At 31.2% G+C, this 21330-nt stretch overlaps 2 protein-coding genes across 4 annotated transcripts; both read left to right on the top strand.

Moving 5' to 3' along the window:
* Positions 1-836: 836 nt before the first annotated feature.
* On the top strand, positions 837-5048 carry LOC118043878 (E3 ubiquitin-protein ligase SINAT2). 3 transcript variants are annotated; one of them, XM_035051987.2, is made up of 4 exons: positions 837-971; positions 2233-2510; positions 3354-3740; positions 4316-5048. In XM_035051987.2, exons 2-4 carry the CDS (start codon positions 2316-2318, stop codon positions 4634-4636), a joined length of 903 nt encoding a protein of 300 aa, XP_034907878.1. In that variant the 5' UTR covers positions 837-971; positions 2233-2315; the 3' UTR covers positions 4637-5048. The 3 variants fall into 3 exon arrangements, with proteins under 3 accessions (XP_034907878.1, XP_073266228.1, XP_034907879.1); XM_073410127.1 differs by lacking the exon at positions 837-971 and adding an exon at positions 1095-1116; XM_035051988.2 differs by lacking the exon at positions 837-971 and adding an exon at positions 1618-2076.
* Positions 5049-6083: 1035 nt separating this feature from the next.
* Positions 6084-8899, top strand: LOC118043879 (probable protein kinase At2g41970). Its single transcript, XM_035051989.2, has 8 exons — positions 6084-6178; positions 6534-6662; positions 6894-7150; positions 7237-7363; positions 7441-7714; positions 8030-8162; positions 8248-8334; positions 8535-8899. Exons 2-8 carry the CDS (start codon positions 6569-6571, stop codon positions 8658-8660), a joined length of 1098 nt encoding a protein of 365 aa, XP_034907880.1. The 5' UTR covers positions 6084-6178; positions 6534-6568; the 3' UTR covers positions 8661-8899.
* Positions 8900-21330: the final 12431 nt, after the last annotated feature.

Below are 21330 nucleotides of genomic sequence, written 5' to 3'. Positions count from 1 at the left end.
TGATCATAAAAAAGGTAAAGGGATCCTCAAAAATTTCAAACCTTGCGTGCGCGTACAGTCGTTGGTCCACCACCACTGACTTTACCATAGGATTAATAATGATGAAAAAAACTTGACTTCAAATCAGTCCCCAAGCTTTTAGTTTCTAGCAAATAAGTCTCTACCTTTACTTTTAATCACATTTATTATCATATCAATAGTCGATATCGTCGTCATCATCTAGTTGCTTCAAGTTTGGTTGTGGCTTCAAGTTGGGATAGTTATAAGTCCATAGTCATTAAGAGTTAGAATAGGTAATATCATCGTCATTATCATCATCTAGTGGCTTCAAGTTGAGTGGCGGTTTCGAGTTAGATAGTTACAAGTCTATAGTTATTAAGAATTAAATTGGGCTCATGTTCAAGTTTATATAAATATATTTTAAAGTCAATTAAGTTACAAAATACGTGAGATTATTTCAAAATATTTAAAAATCAATTAATTTGATAAACTTAAGAATCAATTTGATACATAAGTGAATTTATTATAAATGAAAATAATTTAATGATGCTATTATATTATTCAAACAAATTTAGAGCACAATGGTTGATTGAATAGATTTAAAGAACATAAGGACTAATTGATAAAATTAAAAACGTAAGGATAGATTTAGGGTTTCTCCTTGAAAATATAATCCTTTCCAAAGAGAACTTGAAATATAATATATAACTGTATTATTACAAATGTGAATAAATATATTATATTGTATTAATTTTTATTATTTTATAGAAACAAATTGACGGGGAATTTAAACATGTTAAACCGAGCAAAGGTTCCAGTGTTCGCAAGATTTTGAAGATTAGTGTCTGATCTGTTAGTAGCTATATAATTTGGGGACTGATCTATAGTTACCCAAAAACAAAACGAGACCATTTATGCTTTACACCGATGCGAACAAGGCTCCTCCTTTTCTCCTCCTTTTCCAAATCCGGGTAATCCGGAGTCCTCGCGTGTCAATTTTTTTTTTAAATTTATTTACTTTTTTGCTTTCTGTCTCCAATTCATGGTCTCAATGTTTTGTCTGAATTTGATTGCATATGTAAAGACGCAACAAAAAGCTTAGAAATTCTCAACTGGGTATCTCTTGTTATATTTGATGTGTTTTTTTGCTTTTGCGATTTGTCTTTGGGTTATTTGTTGGAAACCTGAAATGGGGTTTGCTTGTTTGTTTTCATTGTTGCTTGTGTTTGATTGGGTTGCTTTGATGGTTATTAAGCCAAATGGGAAGATTAGATTTTTTTGGGTTGATATTTGGATTGAATATCTATGTTTAACATGGAAAGCGGGTTTCTTTCCTTTTCATATTTTTATTTCATCTCATGGTTCCTTTGAGGATAATAATATTAAAGGTAATTCCTGGCATAACCTGATTTGAGTTTTGTTAAAAGGGATTGATTAATTTTGAATTGGGTTTTATTTTTATTTGCTATTTCCGTCTCTTGTTTCGATTCCTTGCTCGCTGGTGTTTATAAAATTTGGCATTTTTAGGCAGAATTCAGGTTTATACTTGATTGAGAATTAGAAATGAGGCACCTTGCCCTTTTCTCTGGTCAATTTTAATTGCATGATTGATGATTATTATTATTTTCTCATTTTCACGTATATTACTTAAAATGGAGATTCATTCACATTGATGATTGTGGAGGAATTGGTGTAGATGCATTCTATTTTGGGCAATTTATTGAGTTTCGCCCTTCCCTTTTCTTCTGGCTGCCAAAGATGCCTTATGGTTGGCAAGCCACTTCCTAATAGCATAGCAGGGCAACAAGTTTGACAGGTGTTCTATGTCTTATTTGTGCTTTTATATAATTTTTATTTTGCGACAAGAAAGGTCTCTTGCTTTCTCTAATCATGTGTGATTTTGAAGGGGCGGGGTGAAAATAAAATGATGTGTGAAGCTGAAATCTATTGTAACATACTTCAATAAGACAGTCATGAATTCACACACACTGAATTTAGTTCATGGCCAGTGGCCTCTGCATACAGAAGGCAACTGCAGATTCCCTGAAAACCCCAAATCCACCAAAATTCCTTCGAGTATGTTTACAGTTTAAAACTTATAAGACATCAACTTCTTTCTATTAAAGTGTGATGTTCAGTTGCTGCACTGGATGTCAGTTGAATCTAGACAATTTGCATTTGGTATATTGTGCATAAGATATAGCTTCCCTATTAATGAGAGTTTTTTTACAGGCCAATGGAGTGTGAATCCTTTTGAGAGGCGATAGTGGTGCTATTTTTAGTTATTGGAAAATATTATCAAGTTTGGAATAGCAATGGCTCCTGGAGGAAGTGCTTTTAAAGAAGTTCTTGAATTTCATTCCACAGTTGCAGATTGTGACGTTGCAAATTCAAAATCAGAAAACAACATTACACCAACAAAAGGTACTGTTGTTTATTCAAACAATGGTGTGCACGAGCTCCTTGAGTGTCCTGTCTGTACAAATTTAATGTACCCTCCAATTCACCAGGTTTGTTCTTAATTATCATGGATTGTTCTCCTTTAGTCTGGTTTCTTCCTTGAAGCAACATGCAAACTCCCCCCCTCTCTTTTAAGTAGAATTTTGTTTCTGACCAATCACATACCACTTGAGACTTCTTCCCAAAAATATAATTAAAGCAGAGCAACTCAGGATCTCAATAGTTGAAATTAATATCACCTTGTCAAGGTTATAATGAAGGAAACTACCTATGATATCTCATACAGTTAAGAGAGATTAATTGTAGCTTGCCATACTAAGGTATTTATCACGTCAATGACTGGCAAGTACTCATTTTAGTGAACCTGGAGATGTGGAGTACTTCTAGGGGAACTTCTTAAATTGGAAGTTAATCAATTCTGCTATCCTGTTTATGGATTATTTAATGAAGTAAAGTGTATTCAATAAAGTTACTGATTGGTAGATATGGTCACGATTAGCTTAATAAAATATATTATTAGCACAAGTTGTACAATACTATAATGCCTGTGGTAGGGGCAAAAGGAATTGAGAACAGAGTTTGAATTCATTAGGGGGGGAAGGTGGCATTATTGATGCCAGATGTAGACTTATGTATGGGGCTTAACAAATTACTCTCTTGCATTTGGTTCATTGAATATTTAGGACAGAAATGCCTCATGAGTAGTTTACTATATAACTTGCTGCTGCTTTACATGGTCAATTAGGTTTGGAGATTCAGTTTATTGTTTAAAATCTGTAACTTAAAAGTCTTGTCCTCTTTCATTTTTTTTTATCCTCTCAATTGCTTAATATTGTAATTAATTTTCTTAACCCCCCCCCCCTCTCCTTGTGGGCTGGACTTGGCTGTTACAGTGCCCAAATGGACACACTTTATGTTCGAACTGCAAGCTTAGAGTACATAACTGTTGCCCTACTTGCCGCTATGATCTTGGAAATATACGGTGTTTGGCTTTGGAGAAAGTTGCAGAATCATTGGAGCTTCCCTGCAAATTCCAGAGCTTAGGATGCCTTGATATTTTCCCATACTACAGCAAGCTCAAGCATGAGCAACACTGTCGATTCCGTCCATATAGCTGTCCTTATGCTGGGTCTGAGTGCTCTGTAACCGGTGACATCCCTGCTCTTGTTTCCCATCTCAAGGATGATCACAAGGTTGACATGCATGATGGGTGTACCTTTAATCATCGTTATGTTAAGTCAAATCCACATGAAGTTGAAAATGCCACATGGATGCTTACAGTAAGTTCCTCGTATGATGTATGATAAAGTTGGATTGTTCAACTCTCTTTTTTTGGGGTTTTTCTTGTGTATGTGTGTGCGTCCATGCATGCATGGATGCAGTCTGCTAGACTTATTTTTATGTGTAAGATGTTGCCATACTTTTTAATTTTCCCTTCTTTTTTGAGTGTTTTCTTCTCGGGATTGGGATTTGATGTTGACTCGATCTTTATTAGAAAAATGCCTTGCAGGAAAGTGAAAAGCAATATTTGAAACAGATTTTGATGTAATTCATGCATGCTTCCTGCTGGGCTGTTTTGGAATATTTGTCAACTCTTTCTTATGGTTCTTGTGTTTTTAGCTCCTGCTGTTAGAATTATGGTGCTGTGGATGCTATTAGAAATGTAAATGCACTGGTGTACGCTGCTTTGATGTCCATTTGACATAGTTGCATCACAACCTTTTGTTACAATAAATTTTTCTTAGAAAGGTGTTTTTGGAATCTCATTAATCATGCTTTATTTACTAGTTAGTTGCTACTTGTGTTGCTGGGCAGTGCTGATCACTTTTCATCTGAATTGTATGATCCTCTGCAGGTTTTTAACTGTTTTGGAAGACAGTTCTGCTTACATTTTGAGGCTTTCCAGCTGGGCATGGCACCTGTCTATATGGCCTTCTTAAGGTTTATGGGTGATGATAACGAAGCTAAGAAATTCAGTTACAGCTTAGAAGTCGGTGGGAATGGTCGTAAACTGGTATGGCAAGGAATTCCCAGGAGCATCCGTGACAGTCACAGGAAAGTCCGTGACAGCCAGGATGGGCTTATTATTCAAAGGAATTTGGCTCTCTACTTCTCTGGTGGGGATAGGCAAGAGCTGAAATTGAGGGTTACTGGTCGTGTATGGAAAGAAGAATGAGATGGAAAGTTGATGCTAAGGCTATTGTACAGTTAACTAAATTCACGAGGATGCTAGGGTTTCTCAATGTGCCAAAGATGTAGCTTTAGTTATTCTGGTTGGGGTTTTTCAGTTGTCTTGGTGTTTATGATTGAGATTCGTCTTTGGCATCTATTTGTTCAGCTCACTGTTCTCTGGAACAGATTCCTGTTGACAGTGTAAGAACTGGATATTCGGTGTTAAACCGGTGGCTGGGGGATCTGGGCAGCACATGCATGTGCAGTTAACACATTCTGGATATCACCGAACCTACTGTAATCTGTTTTGTTATGTTATTGTACCACATGCCCACATTAAGACAAGAAGAGGGAAGGGTCAACTCTGTCTCCTTGTATCTCTTACAGATATCAATTGATGACACTTTATTTGGAAACCTGCAAGGATGACCACCACCTATCTTCTTTGTCCTTGGCATTCATACTCTTTCAGGTGTCCCTCCAGTGAAATGAAGAGTGGAGGTCAATTCGACATCACTGTCTGAAGGGAACAGCAAAATCAGCTTGCGACGGTATTTGGTTTCTAGAAAATTAGTAGTATGAATAAAAAGATTAGCAAGTTATATAGCATAAAAAAAAAAAAAAAAAAAAACAATCCCCTTGCTTACCAAAGCAATTATCTGGGTCAAACCCAACTTAATTCTTAACCTTAACTAGTTAATTTCAAACCAAAATCAGAAAAAAATTAAGTTAAATTTCATCAACTCAACTCATGGAGTTGATTCAATAGCTTGTACAATGTAGCTCGAACTAGGTTTCATTTTAAACCGATTTAGAAATTAATCTAGTTAAATTCAAGTTAATTCGAGAAACTGTGAGCAAGGTATAATAATTATGGTTAATCACCGAGCTGTTCAAGGGCTGAAAGAATTGATAAGATAATGGTTGAATGTATTGATAAACAAAATCTCAAATGCAAAAGAAAACGGGGTTGAAGAACTATTATCTCATGCAGCTAGAAAGAAAAAGAGAACACACATGCTATCTTTTCTGCTCCAATTCGTTTGAAGCAGGATTTGTTGGTGCAATCATATTCCAGAGAGAGAGAGGCCAAATGCAGTCAAACCATTGACCTTTGACCTTAACCAAGGGCATCCACCATGCAAGCCATGAAGTCTTAGACCGTGGCCCACTAATGTGAGGTCACCCATGTAGACGGTGATCATCATATATATATATATCGATGATCAGGTGAAGATGCACCGTAAGATTAGCATTGGATAATAAAAACTAAGAAAGAAAGAGGACATGGGACATGATGAATGCAAAACGTGAAGGCAAGTCCGTAGGATGGAGGAGGTTAGTTATAGCGGTTAAACTCTTTTCTAAACCGAATTTCCCGCGACACAAAAAGACCTGGGTGCCTCTCTGTCCCAAAAACAGAGAGCCATTGCAGAAGAGCAACCTTCTCCTTTTCTCTATCCCCAGCTCTCTTTCTCTTTGTCTCTACCAGTCTGTCTATCAATTTCTACTCCTTTTTGACAGGGTCATCTATCACAGGCTTTAGGTATGTTCATTTTTATTGATGGTTGACCGATCAATGATGACCATGTAATGCTGCTCTTTTGAATCACCTTTTCTTTTCCTTTTTTTTTTTTTTTTTTTTTGAATTAGATTATGAGGTTTTAACATTGAGAAACATGAACATTAACAATTTAATCATAAATTAAACTTTGAGAACATCATTGGTGTTCCCCAATGCTCCACAGAAGGTATTTCAACAGGTGTAATTTATTTGAAAGACATATTTAGTTTCAACCCCAGATAGTTTTTGGGTTTTTGATTCGATAAAAAGGACCTTCGTTTGTTTTATTGTGTTGATTACATATTTCTATATGGTTTGTTCTTTTCTGGGATTGCAGGATATTGCTTGTATTAGATTTATCCAAGAATTCATATGTTCTGTTGTGGAGATAAAGAGGAGGAACCCCATGGCCCGCCTGCTAATCAATACACAGCCCCGCCTAGAGGAGGGAATCCATATGGTGGTGGTAATTCATTCTATTCCTAGTTTCCAATCTTGGATTTTAATTTTCTCGTGTTCTTGGCCTCCATTGTTGACATAATTTCATGCCATTTTTGCAATATCTCCTGTCCGATGAATGATGATAGTTTTAAGGGAAATATAATAGCAGCCAAGAAGAATAACCATTTAACGTTTTCTGGTGAATGACCTGGGTTTCTCAAGTTTCTGATGTGATAATTCCTACTGTGTATTATAGGCAGCGGGAGAGGAGAGCCAAGAAGCGCCACTCCGGCCAGAAACGGAGCTCCACAGAAGGTATTACCTATTGAAATTCCGGCAATACCATTGGATGAGTTAAATAAGATGACAGGAAACTTTGGTACGAAGGCTTTGATCGGAGAAGGTTCTTATGGCAGAGTTTTCTATGGCAAGTTAAGTGATGGCATGCGTGCTGCAATCAAGAAGCTAGACACCAGCAGCTCACAGGAACCAGATTCTGATTTTGCAGCACAGGTTAGATATTGGGAGCGTTTCTTTTGGTAAATGCTATTTTCTGGTCACAAAGTTTTGATTCGATGTTTGCATCTGGGGTCATGCAGCTGTCTGTAGTTTCAAGACTGAAGCATGAACACTTTGTGGAGTTGACGGGGTATTGTTTGGAGGCAAACAACCGAATCTTGGTTTATCAGTTTGCAGTAATGGGTTCTTTACATGATGTACTACATGGTAAATCCAGTTATGATGTTTCTTAGTTTCATTTGTTTCTTGGAATTTGTTCATATTTAGTTAATTTTATACTACAGGGAGGAAAGGTGTCCAAGGGGCTGAACCAGGTCCAGTTCTGAACTGGAACCAGAGAGTTAAAATTGCATATGGGGCTGCCAAAGGCCTCGAGTACCTGCACGAAAAGGTTCAGCCTCCTATAGTTCATCGCGATGTCAGATCAAGCAATGTCCTTCTCTTTGACGACTTCGTGTCCAGAATCGCCGATTTCAACTTGTCAAATGCCCATTCTGACACTGCTGCTCGACTGCATTCAACCAGGGTCTTGGGAACATTTGGCTACCATGCTCCAGAGTAAGCCTCATGTCTTCTCTAACACTAGCCTGTTGTCTGAAATTGCAGTCTTGTCTTACTCTAATCGTGAACATTCATTCTCTCATCTATTAAGAAAGCATTGAGTATCTAAATGCAGTAAAGTGAAGTGTATATTCTGTGTCCTAAACCAAAATGGAGCAGCTTTTCCTGCATACCTTTCGCCTTAGAGATGCTAAGAACTTGCGTGAACTTTTTTTAGCCTTCCTAGCAGCTAGTAGTAACTCTCAATTATGCAATAACATTTATGCTAAGATTTTATTGCATTCTCTTTTCTAATCCATGGTTTGTTCTCAGGTACGCCATGACTGGACAAATAACTCAGAAAAGTGATGTTTACAGTTTTGGAGTTGTTCTTCTAGAGTTGTTGACAGGAAGAAAGCCAGTAGACCATACAATGCCTAAAGGGCAACAGAGTCTTGTTACTTGGGTATGTTTCAGTTTATACTTGGGCCTCCCTTTCCTCTGCAATTCTCCATTTGTGCCTTTACCCAGAAGAGATGTAATTGCTGCAGGCAACACCAAGATTGAGTGAGGATAAAGTGAAGCAATGTGTGGATCCGAAGCTAAACAATGATTACCCTCCAAAGGCAGTTGCCAAGGTGCTTACTATTCTCCCTTGTTTTTCCTCAACACAAATTATCAAGCATCCGGTTAGTCTCTGCTATTGATTCTGATGGAAAGGAAATAGCTTCAAGAACATGTTGGGATTAGGCAATTTGAAGTTTTGGTGAATGCTTGAAAGCACTCTTTTCCCCCTGTATCTTGTCCTCATTTCTGTGTTTTTGAATTGGTGTATCAGCTAGCAGCAGTTGCAGCACTTTGTGTTCAATATGAAGCAGACTTTAGGCCAAACATGACTATTGTTGTGAAGGCTCTTCAGCCACTTCTCAACTCAAAACCAGCAGGGCCAGACGCTCAGGCATAAGTCACAACTTGATCTAATAGCAGCACCAGCAGGACCAGACTTGTGTAATATAGTTTCCCTCAATCCTTTCAAAATGGCTTTGATATAGACAGTGTCAACGTGAAATAACATTGTTAGTACTTTTCAAGGAAGGGAGATTTCCATCAGGTATACATGTTGCTGTAGTGTTCAACTATTTGTTATTGGTTCCCACTTTGTGGAATATCTTGGGAATAACATCTTTTCATTTTGGAAGGATATAAAAGTGTCTCATAATCCTTCTTTTTATATTATAAATAAATTTTTTGATGTGACATAATTCTCTCTAAAGTTAAATTCATTCGAGATCTTAATTAATCGTATATTTACATGTGAATTAAAAAATATAAATAAGAGGATTTAAATCAAGAATATATTTTTTTAATTGATTCTTTACCACTTGATTATTATTATTATTATTATTAGCTAAGCTAAAACTTTCAATAAAATCATTTAGTATAATGGCAAAAGCCTACATTTTTCTTTTCTTTGTGCAGCTTGCTGTGTACTCCTACTAGATCAAGTCCCACCTTCTAAAGGAGGTAAAAATGAAAGAGAAAAGGAAAGGTAAGACTTCGAGGAATCCCCGTGTACTTACAGCCACTCGGCCAAAGCAATGCTAGTTTGTCTTGACCTGTGACTCCGTATAATATATTACAAGTAAATTTGATTAGGGCTATCTTTTAAAAAATTTAAAAATTATTAAGAATATATGTAACTCCTGGGTAAAATTTCTGTATTTTGATTACATTAAAAAAAAAAAGAGGGGAAAAATAATTAAATAAATAATTGGGAAATTTGTGTAAAAAAGTTTTGTTAATTTTCAAATATATTGCTAGAAATTTTAGGGCTATTACAATATAAATATATATTTTTTACAGTATCATTAAATTGAATGATCTTGAAATCTGTTAACCATGTTGCTTGTTTTAACTCAAGTTTTGAATTAAACCGTGTGGAAGTTGATCAAAAATGAATCATTTAATTTAATGGGTCTAAAAACAATTTGAATGACTGGCAAAAACATGACATAACTTTTTAAAAAAATTTAAGACAATAATTTTTTTTTTTAATATTGAGAAGATGTGAGGGTGGATTGATCTCAGTCACCTTGCGACCTGAGTTAAAGACTTTAATGCGTTTAATAACTTTATTATTTTTATAAATTATTTTTATTTAATTTTATGATAAAATTAGATGCTTAAAAAATTGAGTATCAACCCTTAAAATATATTTATTTGAGATCGTAATAACCTTATATAAAGTAGAAAAAAATAAACCATGGATTTCATTTCCCAACTAATTCAATATTGAAGAAGAGTGAAATAAAGAAAAAAAAAATAAAAGGACTAAAAACTAAAAAATACATATCATGTTTGATGGGTAAACCTGCTAAACCGTGAATTAAGTAATTCGGGTCAACACATCAAACCTGTAAATCAGATAATGAACTCTATTGGGATTAATAACTTGTTTATATATATATATATATATATATATATATATATATATATATTGTTTATTTAAATATATGATCGCAAAATCAAGTGTCAAACCAATATTGAGATTTAAAAAAAAATTTATGATAACCTCATAGAAAGCAAAAAAAAAACTAAATGAAGGCCAATTACTTTTATTTTGTTAAGAAAAGGCAGAATCAAAATAGTTGGGACCAATATGAAAAACATAGAGAAACTAAATAATTGTTTTGAATTTGAAAAAGAAATCAACTTTGGTCATCTTAGCTTGTAACATATCCATTTTCCATCCATTTTTTTTTTAATTTACTTTTTATCCAAAACTTCATTTCTTTTATTTTTCAATCCCTTGTTTGAAGTCAAAGAGAGAGAGTTATTGGATTTTAGTTGTAGAAAGAGAGAATATTAGTTGAGAACGATTCCAATCATTAAAATAGTTGATCTTACATGTTTCATTTGACAAGAAGAGTTATATTAAGATGTTCTTTCACTTTAAATTGCTTGAAAAGGCAAATTTGGCATCGTGTTTTTTTTGGGTTTTGGGTTATTTTTTGTTTTTTAACCTTTTTTTTTTTCGTTATTTGAAGGCATATATGGATTTATTTAGGTTTATAATGTATTTTTAAATTGTTTTTTTGGTTAAAAATGATTTAAGATGGATTTTTTTAGAGTAAAACACCGCCGCCCTAACTTTCTCGTTACCTTTAGTTACCAGAATTTAGGTGACGCAAGTAACGCATTATCTGTTATTTTTTCAAACAAAAAATATCAGGACGGTGTTGACCCATAAATAAAGAAAAAAAAATTAGCAGGCCTAAATACATAAGTTACCCTAGGCATGTGTGTTGATCTATTGTTTTTTTATTTTATGTATTAGTTTTTCTCTAGTTTGATCCTTCACGATTAGGTTGTTATTGGTCTTTTTTACTTATTTTTTTTTTAATTTTATCTTTTAATATTTTATTAATTTTTAATTGGTTAACATAATTTGTTTGTTTTATATTTATATATTTATCGCAATTTCAAACAAACATCATGATGTTTAGTTAGTTCTTGATTTTTGCAAGCATTTTAATTTGTCATATAATTAGATAAACATTATAAAAAAAAAATGTTGAACTAGATTGAGTTCATGGTTTGGGTCACAGGTTTGGATGGTTAACTTCAATTGATTAGGAATCATACTTCATAATTTATTTTAATTTATTTTTTGTAGAGTTATCAAAGTTTTAACCAAATATACCAACATTGAATCGGTGCTTAATTTGACGGGCACCTATTTCTTTTCTATAATATGATTAAATAAAAAATTGTCTAACAAAAAATTGAAAACCCAATAAAATTCATAATTCGATTTGCAGGTTTGACGGGTTAAGATGTGAAACCCAAATCGATCCAATTGTTCATCCTCTTAATATATATATATATATATATATATATATATATATATATATATATTTCATCTTGAAATTTATATTTAAACCGAGACAACTTTACTTCTAGTCATCTGTTTTATTTTTGAACTCACCAAGTTAATTGTCACATGTCAGGAAAACTCCAAAAAGATTTGATTTGAAACACGGGCTAAGTAAGGAGATGGGTCGAGAGATTTCAGTACTGATCCATTGGCCATCAAAAAACATTTCGTGACCTGGATAACTTTTTTTAGTGCAAAATAAATAAATATATATATATATATATATATTAAAAATATATAATGGAAAATTTAATGATACACAAAGAGTAATTAGTAATATTTTATTAGTTATTTTTATGAATTTACTTTAAAAAATATATATATACACATAGAGGAAAGACTAAGAAGATGTGAGGACATATCCATTGAAATCATATGAAGAGAAAATTTAGTTAACTGTACAAAATAACTTTTTAAAAAATATCCCATCCATTAAACAAAAAAATAATAATTGTGAATATGATTTGGGAACCAAACACTAAGTACTCACCGCTGAATAATTTATTGATTTGGATATTCCGTTGTTGTTTCCTCATTTTGAAAACTATAATCCGCAAATTGGAATGTTAGATCACGTTGAAAGATATTTTTTTATTTTTTTATTTACGTGAGTGTCCGGGCTAGCTTACTCGCACCACGACTAATCCCACGACTCACTGAACATCCTACAAACCCAGTGAGCATGTAAGGCACCGCGGGGGTGACAGGCGTGCACGTTGAGGTTTGAACCTAGGATGCAGAGGAAGGGAACAAGTCCCTTCAACCGTTGGGTCAAGACCTCAAGTGCCGTTGAAAGATACTCTTAATACATTTTGTTGATGCCTTCTTATACAAATTATGAGATCAGGATTAAAAGAAAAGGCAGCTTCCTAGTATGTTTATTTTAATATTTGATTAAGTAATTCTATGATTGTCTATAACTTTAATAATAAGGTCAAAATAATATTAGTATTTAATATTGATCGTGTGATTAATATGCATAAGTTAGTACTTAATATTCTTTTCCATTAATGTTCTCTTCCAAGCAATAATAATAATAATAATAATAATAAATGATCTTTAGCTTTCTATTATTTTGAGTTGATTGCTTGAAGATGGAGTGAAGAGGAGTATAAAGAAATTAGAAGCTTATATAATTGTTAATTTCAAAACTCATAAGATTAATTGAGTTATATATAAGCTGGTACGAATACTCATATTAATTAAAAAAAAACCACTCGCATGAAAATGTTTCATAAACTTTCCAAATAGCCTCTGGACATCTTTGGTTAGATTGTTTTCTAGGTACATAATATTTTTCATTACTTTTTACATATTACTATCGGTGGTCTTCTACCCATTAATAGCAAATCATAGAGGTTAGAATTAGAAATTCATAAAATCTCACTCTTTGGAACATGATACAAAATTTGAACCCTAATTCATATGAAGTATGTTTTCTTTAAATATTGATTAAAATCTCCTTTGTAGTTTATGATACATTCACTGTATGAGTACAACTTTGAGAGCCATCAACTTCCACAAATGTTCATCTATATAAATTTGATAAATCATACTTTTTAACTCAATATTTGATGCATTAAAAGAATAAAAAATTCAATATACTTGAATTCAACCATGTATTCAATCAAAGACAATGTGGATCTGACAACTTGCTAGATCCAATATATTTGGGATCGACACTCAGGTTTAACCATATGTCAAACCCAAAATATTGTCAGTCTAACAAGTTGCTAAACCCAATATACTCGGGTTTAGCCATGTGCTGATCCCAAGTCATTGTGAGTCTGATAGGTTATCAGACCCAATATACTTGGGTTTAGCCATGTGCTGAGCCCAATACATCGTAGGTCTGGTATGTTGCCAGACTTAATATGCTTAGGTTTAGCCATGTGCTAAGCCTAAATCAACATGGGTCTAGTAGGTTGCTAGACCCAATATACTTGGGTTCAGTTATGCGCAGAGCCCAAAATCATCATAGGTCTGACTAGTTGTAAATCTAGTATGCTTAGGTTTAGCCATGTGCCAAGCCCAAATCAAAATGAATCTGGTAGGTTACCAGACATAATATACTTGAGTTCAGCCATATGTCAATCTAAGACATCATGGGTCTAGCATATTGCCAGACTTAATATATTTGCGTTCAACCATGAGCTAAACCCAACACATCATATGTCTAACAAGTTGATAGCTGAACCCAAAACATCATGATTATGATAAACTTCTGAACATATTTCATCTAGGCTCAACTACGTGCCAAACCCAATTGGTTTGGGTTCAATATTAAAACCTATTAACATGAATTATTCATGTCAAGAATAATTATCTTCTTTCAACATCTATATGTGTACAAAAGTTCTCTCAATAGCCTACCACATTTCCATTTTCTTAATAATTTATAGAGATATTTGTTCCTCATTAATAATGTGTTCGGTATTTTTATCTCATATTAATGCCATCAAAACCAAATAACTTCTCAGTCCTTTCACTCCATCAAAACAACAAGTTCAGTGATTATAAATACCCCATAAACTATTTAGGTAAAGGACTCACTTTCTCTACTCTCCAAGCATTTATATCTTAACCTTTAGAGTATTTATAATACAAAAACAAGAACAAACACTTTTGTTCTTGGAATTAAATACTCTTTCTTTTATTTATTACAATCTCCATTTAAAATTATTGACTTTATCATCGGATGATCCTTAAATCCTATTGAAAGGGACTGTTTTACAAGTACCAAAATTTCCATCATCAATTATGTTCTCCTTGGACTATGGAGAATGGAATATTAAAAACAACATTTGATTGACAAAAATCTAAACACGCAATAACCTAGATCCTGATCTACTTAGATTTTTAGGACATCATTAAGATCAATTTTTATATTGAATGAACAATGTATCTTGAATAGACTGGAATGATTAAGTCACATTTGAAAGGAGAGCTAAAAAAACTCAGAAATTTAAACGTCTTGACCATAGACATGCGTGTCTAGCCAAAACTTAGAGAGTCCAACCTCCACCTCACCAACCACAAGTATATATAGTATGTTTATTTAATGTAAGTATGCATTTAAAATTGCTTTTATCTTAAAGATAATTACCATGAATTCAGAATGTTGGCTAAACAATATCTTGTTCATATAAAGGACACATATCTCCTTGTCAATTCTTGATATAGTTTGGTGGCATATGAATATACAATTTTACCTTTTTTTAACATATAACAAGACAAGACTTGCAATTATATACACAAGTCCAATACTTACGGTTTAGGAAACCAAAAAGTATTATCCTCTTTTACCATACACTTTGCAATTTATATTATAGTACTTGTATTATCTAATTATTTTTTTTTAAAACCCCATTCCATCTTTTTTAAGTTTAAATTTAAATTTAATAAAATATTATGTTAATTTTTATTGTATTTAATTATAAATTATGAATTATTAACTTTTATGAATTACAGGTGTGTGTTGAATTTTTTTAATTGTGTTGGGGAGATGAATTGTAGCTTATATTTTTAGTTGTGATACATATATTGTGTTGATGTTTTATGGCAGGTAATTAAGAGTCTTAAAAAAAATTATCCTATCCAATTTTTTTGGTGAATCACATATCTAGCATGCAATTTGCTAGTAATAGATAACGCTTGAGATTAACTGAACCATTCTATATCTTTAAATATTTTATGCACTGTGATATTTTTTATTGTTGAAGATGTCCCAAAACATCCAAGTATCTTGGGGGTAAGGCTTATATCTTGGATAATCAGTTAATCTCTTGATTCAAACAATCTAATACATTCTTCCTAATCAAGGTAGTCGAATACAAGTGCCTAATACCTGTAAAAGGTTCTTTTTGGTGAACTGAGGGACTCTTTGATGATTAAGTCAACGATTTTTTTAGAGAAAATACAATAATATTACAGAGAGATACTATGAAAGTAAATATATAGTAGAGAATGGAGATTCTAAACCTTTTATTTAAAGAATACATGGTCTATTTATAACTTATAAGTCTTTTTATGGAGATGATAGGCTAAAATGTAATATTGCCTTTATAATATTAAAGATAAAAAATATCTATGACATATGTATTAATGTTGATAAAAAATATTCATGACATATGTATTAATGATGAAAAATATTCATGACATATATATATATATATATATATATATATATATATATATATATATATATATATAAATGAGGGAAAATATCATATGTATTAATGGGAGAAAATATTCATAACATATGAAAATACCACATCTACTATACATTCCATGTGCATCTCTTTCATGATAAAAAAAACCAAATCAATTAATTAGAACAATAAATGGACAGAAATATGGTTTCTTACATCGCAAATAAATCCATCTAAGAAAATAATTTGTAATTCGTAATGTATGTTAGACATACAATTATTAACTATTTCATCCAAGGTTTTAATATATAATGTGAAGATAACATTAGAAAGTAAACAAAGACTATGCCATTTTTTATTTCTCAACATAGGCAACTATGCACACGAATAAGATTAGAGTTACAATTAGCTAAAGTGTTTCTCCTAACAACACTAAGAAGTATATTTTCTTGGTATGGAAATATATCCAAAAGTTACCACTATAACCTACCAATACACCATAATCTAAAGCATGAGATGCTAGACCAAGAAATTAAACATTATTGTTTAATACGAGGCATATGTATGATTGCTTTAAATTTAGTTGAACCTGATGCACAAGACTCGATAGGCTGGTTCACACAAGTCTTTTTAGTTTTCTAGGTATTTAAAGTGCATGGAAAACTAAACGTATCCCTATGTGAAATCCTTATTTTGTTTTGCAGTAAACAATTAAACTTTTTTAACATTATTTATTTACATAGCTAGAAGCTTAAGGTCATATTTAAATATTGGATTTGGCGTTAAACAGGTTCTTAATTATAATTAGATCTCGAGGGAACGCTTTGCTTACATAGCAAGATTTTCAAGAGACACCAATGACTTGCAAAGGGCATCATGTTACTCATATATGGTAAGGTTCCTTGTTATTCATCCCCCATCAAAACCCATAAAGAATCAACATGATATATATATATAATTTTATTTTATAAGCTTATAAATTATATATATCATGACAAATATGTAATAAAAAACTAAAAAGAAATTGATAGACATTCTCTAAATATATATCCAAAATGGCATAGGAAATTTAATCACAAGCGTATAATAATTATATAATATATCTATGTTTAAACTAAAAAAAAATGTACTTATATGTTGAAACGCTTCAAAAACAATGAAGTTTTTGTTGCTATTAATGATTAATTATTTATCCTTAAGACTTTATTGCTTATTATTTAGTGCAATTAAAATGTTTACAATAAACCTTTAAAGATTTCAACAATACCATATTGTTTGGATACATTTCTAAATAAGGTCAACAAGCTAAGAAAATAGATTCAAGTATCTCCAAACAAATATTGAACCTAAAATCTAAATTGAGTGGAAAACAAAGCTTAAAATAGAGCCTAAAAACAAGGAGGAAAAGCATTAAAAGTGAGGTGAGGAATAATATGTAAAATCTAAAAATAATGTTGAAAACTCTTCATACAATCTCTTTTTTATAGTGATTTTTTAATCAAATCTGATAAGAATTAATTATAATAAATAAGCTTTGATCATGTATCATAAAACCAGAACTAAACCTAATATTTTTTGTTTTAAAGAGCTAAAAAATATATCCATGTTATAAAGAGTTAGTAATGAGAAAACTAAAAAAAACTAACAGATTTAATTCTTGGACATGAATGAGACCCAAAACAAAAAATTAGATTGATAAAAAAAAAATTTTACAGCAAAAAAAATTATTTAAGGCAAACTAAGCCTAGGCTCACTAAGGACCTTTCTCCTCTAAAACTTAAGTGCTTTTGAATTTCTAATTTTAACTTAATGCGTTCCTACTAATAATCTTAATGAGTATATTTGGTATATGCGGATAAAAGCTGTTTGGTTGTGGTTTTTGGAAAAAGTTGTTTTATAAAAATGCCTTAATTTTTGATTACTGGTGACTGAAAAAAAAAAAACTAAGTAATGAAAAGTTGGTTGAATAAGGCCTTGAAAAAAAAAGTTTAAAGTGTTTGGTTAACTTAAATGCTCTTTTCTTAAAATTGAGGTTATTTAAATTATTAATTTTGAAAAAATATTATATTAATATTGATGGTTTTAAATTTAAATATTGTAGAATTAATTACTCATATTACATCATGAAATAAAAAAATATTTTTATATATTTCAAATATTTTTTGATCTTTTATATTTCCATATAAATATTTATAATTGCATGATTATTTACAAAATAAAAATGATTTATTCTTGATAAGAAAAAAATTAACAGTTTCAAATAATTTTTTTAATGCTCTTTTTTTGTAGAAAAATATTATCAGGTATTAAAATTAATATTACAGTGCGATAAATTCACTTTATACTAATTTTTTTTTTTAAATGTTAAAAAAATTAACACTGAAAAAAAAAAGAATTTCACGTGAACAATGCAATTCTTGCACTGTTTTACATACTCCACTGTTCAGTGAACAGTGGAGGTGCATGATACACTGTTCAGTGGTTGGAAAATTTCAAAGCAGTATTTTTATGCTTTTCATCTTCCTGCGTTTCTCACGCGATTTGGATGTGGGACCATGCACAGTAAACAGCGTTTTTTTGTTAACCAAATATTTGCTTTCTATGTTTTTTTTAAAAAAAACACAACTTCTAACACGTAGCTAAACAGACTCTAATATTGGTACGATTTAAACTTGAAAGGACCATGTTCCTGAAAACGTTGAAAAAAAAAAAAAAAAAAAAGGAAAATGTATGGGCACCTCAGCACCCGCTCCGATTATGCTCGTGCATGCTCGTAACATTGTTCTCCACTACCAAGGAAAAAAACAGGACAAAGAAACGTCGAACTCTTTCATAAAGAAAATTAAAGGAGATCGGCAACTCTTTAAGCACCGACAGCTTAGTGGGCCCCTCTTTATATATATATATAAAAGATGACGCGTTTAAATGAATGCTGATGCATACAAGTCCAGCCAAGTCCACGCTACTATGTACGGATTGTCTCTCCATCTTATAAATTAATACATTCTTAACTCATTTTAAGTCATAGATCAAGAAAACTAAATAAGCTGTTAATATATTCAAATTTGGTAGACTCCCCTTGTTCATCTTATATTTTATAGATTAATATTATAGCCTAGTCCGGTAAGTGAATATAAATAAAAATAATAATTCTATTGTGGGTTGTTCGGAATTATGTTTGAAATAATATTTTTTAAAAAATTAAAATTATTTTTTGTTTAAAATTATATTTTTTTTATTCTTATATCGTTTTAATATGTTGATATTAAAAATAATTTTTTTAAAATAAAAATATATATTATTTTGATATATTTTTTTAAAAAATTTTAAAAATAATTATCACTTTGAAAAACTAAAAAAAAAGAAGCTCACGAATAAAATAGTTTTCAATTTTAATAAACTTATACCCTTCAACTACTTTATTCTTATAAGCATTAAATTGAAGAGTAGCTACATCATGTGATGTTTATTCAACCACTTGTTTCAATCTTCTTAATTATATGTTGGTTGATTTATGGATATTTATATTAAACTAATTTAAATGGAAAGAAATATTAAATTAATTATATTTTTTAATAATCTTAATATAAAGATATCACAACACGGTTTTTTTCTTCTTTTTTTTTTTAAAAAAAACTCATGCAGTGTGATACCGAAAACAGCTAAGCATGTATATCCATATAAACTGTTGCTACAGACAAGCATATCTACCTGGAGATCGCGTTAACAAGAACTCGCATCGGTTTTCAACAGGGATTCCATTTCAATCATACCAAGCCTTTTTTCTTTTCTTTTCTTTTCTTTCTTTTGGCGTTTTATAATGGTACTTGTTTATTTTTTATTTTAAAAGTATTTAAAAAAAATAATTTTTTTTATTTTAAATTAATATTTTTTTATTTTTTAGATCGTTGATGTCAAAAATATTTTTTAAAAAAAATAAAAAAAATATTATTTTAATGTATTTCTGAGTAAAAAAACATTTTAAAAAACAGTTCTAACCATACTTCTAAACTCTTTTAAAAAATCAAATAAACATGCTAAGCTTACAACGACCATGATGGTTAAAACCATCTACAATCCATGCTTGTTTTGATACTATAAAGCATGTTTGAGAGTGTAATTATAATTATTTTTTAAAATATTTTTTTTACTGAAATACATGAAAATGATATATTTTTTTATTTTTTAAAAATTATTTTTAGATCAGCGCATTAAAACAATTTAAAATTAAAATTAACAAAAATTAAAAATTAAATTTTTAGAGAATATAGTTTACACAGAGTTCCAACGCCTTATTATATCACCTTTCATGATACAAGGGATAAAAATTAAATATTTTCTAAGGCAATACCGCTAGGAAATTGTTTGAAACATGTGTCGATGATATTTGAGATAAAATTAAAAATAGAGTTTTAGGGTTAAGACAGTGTTCAAGCAGCGTTCAAATTAAAGGTGGAATAGATCCAATCCCTTTCTTTACAGCGTTTTCTTCTTCTCTCTCTCTCTCTCTCTCTCTCTCTCTCTCTCTCTCTCTCTCAGGTTGGTGCTTTATTCTCTCCTTCCTTTTCTAGCAATATGGTGATTTGAAGGGAAAAAAAAATGTGGCGAAGAAATAACCATGCAGAGCAAAAAAAAATTAAAAAAATTATAGTTTTTTTTTTTTGTCTGGAAATCCTAGAATAGGACAGCAATGCAAAGAAAAGAAAGCTGCAACGGAAAATTACAAGAATGCCATTATCGTCACCAATCCACCCAAATCCCCAACATTATTTTCAAAATCACCACATGTACAAATCCAAAATCCTACACGTAATTTTCACATGGCCATTTCTACGATGTCAAATCACAATATGTACAAACCTCAAATCCCACTTATAATTGTGCTATTTGTTAATGTAATTGCGGAAAAGTTCACCGACAACCACACATATTAATTTTGATAAAACAAGTAAAATTAATTTTATTTGATAGGATCCATTAATTTTTGCTACCCAACCATAGGATTGAAGAAGTAGCATTTATGGGCAGCAGTAGAGCATGGCTCGCACTTAAAAAAATCAGTGAGAAAAATTTTAGTTTTCCCCCCTGAAAAACCAGTGCAGTTAATCATTGAACAACATTTTTTTATTATTTATTTTTAAAATTAGTTTAAGGTGAATTAAATTTACTCGTACTGTAATCTTTAATTTTATTTCTGGTAATATTTTATTTAATTTTATTGCACGCTCAAGAAATCATAGAAACTGTAGTTCTTGTCGAATGACTTTTATACGTAATGAAATTGTAATTTTTTTTAAAAAAAAATTATGTTTTACTCAAAAAACTAGTATTTAATTCAGTTTAAAAATTCAATTTTTTTGTTATTGCGCACTTAAGAAACCATGAAAAATATAATCCTTGTTGGATAGATTTCGTATGTAATGACATTGTATATAGTTTAATGGAATAATAAAAAATATTTAATATCAATATTATTTATTTCATGATATAAAAACAATAGTTAAATCTATAATATTTAAATTAAAAATCATTAATATATATATATA

This window comes from Populus alba, chromosome 6 (assembly GCF_005239225.2).
Source record: "Populus alba chromosome 6, ASM523922v2, whole genome shotgun sequence".
Lineage (NCBI taxonomy): Eukaryota > Viridiplantae > Streptophyta > Magnoliopsida > Malpighiales > Salicaceae > Populus > Populus alba.
Note: the sequence above shows the minus strand (reverse complement) of the source record. Positions and strands in the feature narration are given on the sequence as shown.

Bases quoted from the DNA above. Each gene is read 5' to 3' on its own strand.
- LOC118043878 (XM_035051987.2), top strand. From the start codon at position 2,316: ATGGCTCCTGGAGGAAGTGCTTTTAAAGAAGTTCTTGAATTTCATTCC. The intron at 2,511-3,353 runs GTTTGTTCTTAA...TGGCTGTTACAG, and splicing joins TGTACCCTCCAATTCACCAG to TGCCCAAATGGACACACTTT. The intron at 3,741-4,315 runs GTAAGTTCCTCG...GATCCTCTGCAG, and splicing joins ATGCCACATGGATGCTTACA to GTTTTTAACTGTTTTGGAAG.
- LOC118043879 (XM_035051989.2), top strand. From the start codon at position 6,569: ATGTTCTGTTGTGGAGATAAAGAGGAGGAACCCCATGGCCCGCCTGCT. The intron at 6,663-6,893 runs GTAATTCATTCT...TGTGTATTATAG, and splicing joins AGGGAATCCATATGGTGGTG to GCAGCGGGAGAGGAGAGCCA. The intron at 8,163-8,247 runs GTATGTTTCAGT...TAATTGCTGCAG, and splicing joins AACAGAGTCTTGTTACTTGG to GCAACACCAAGATTGAGTGA.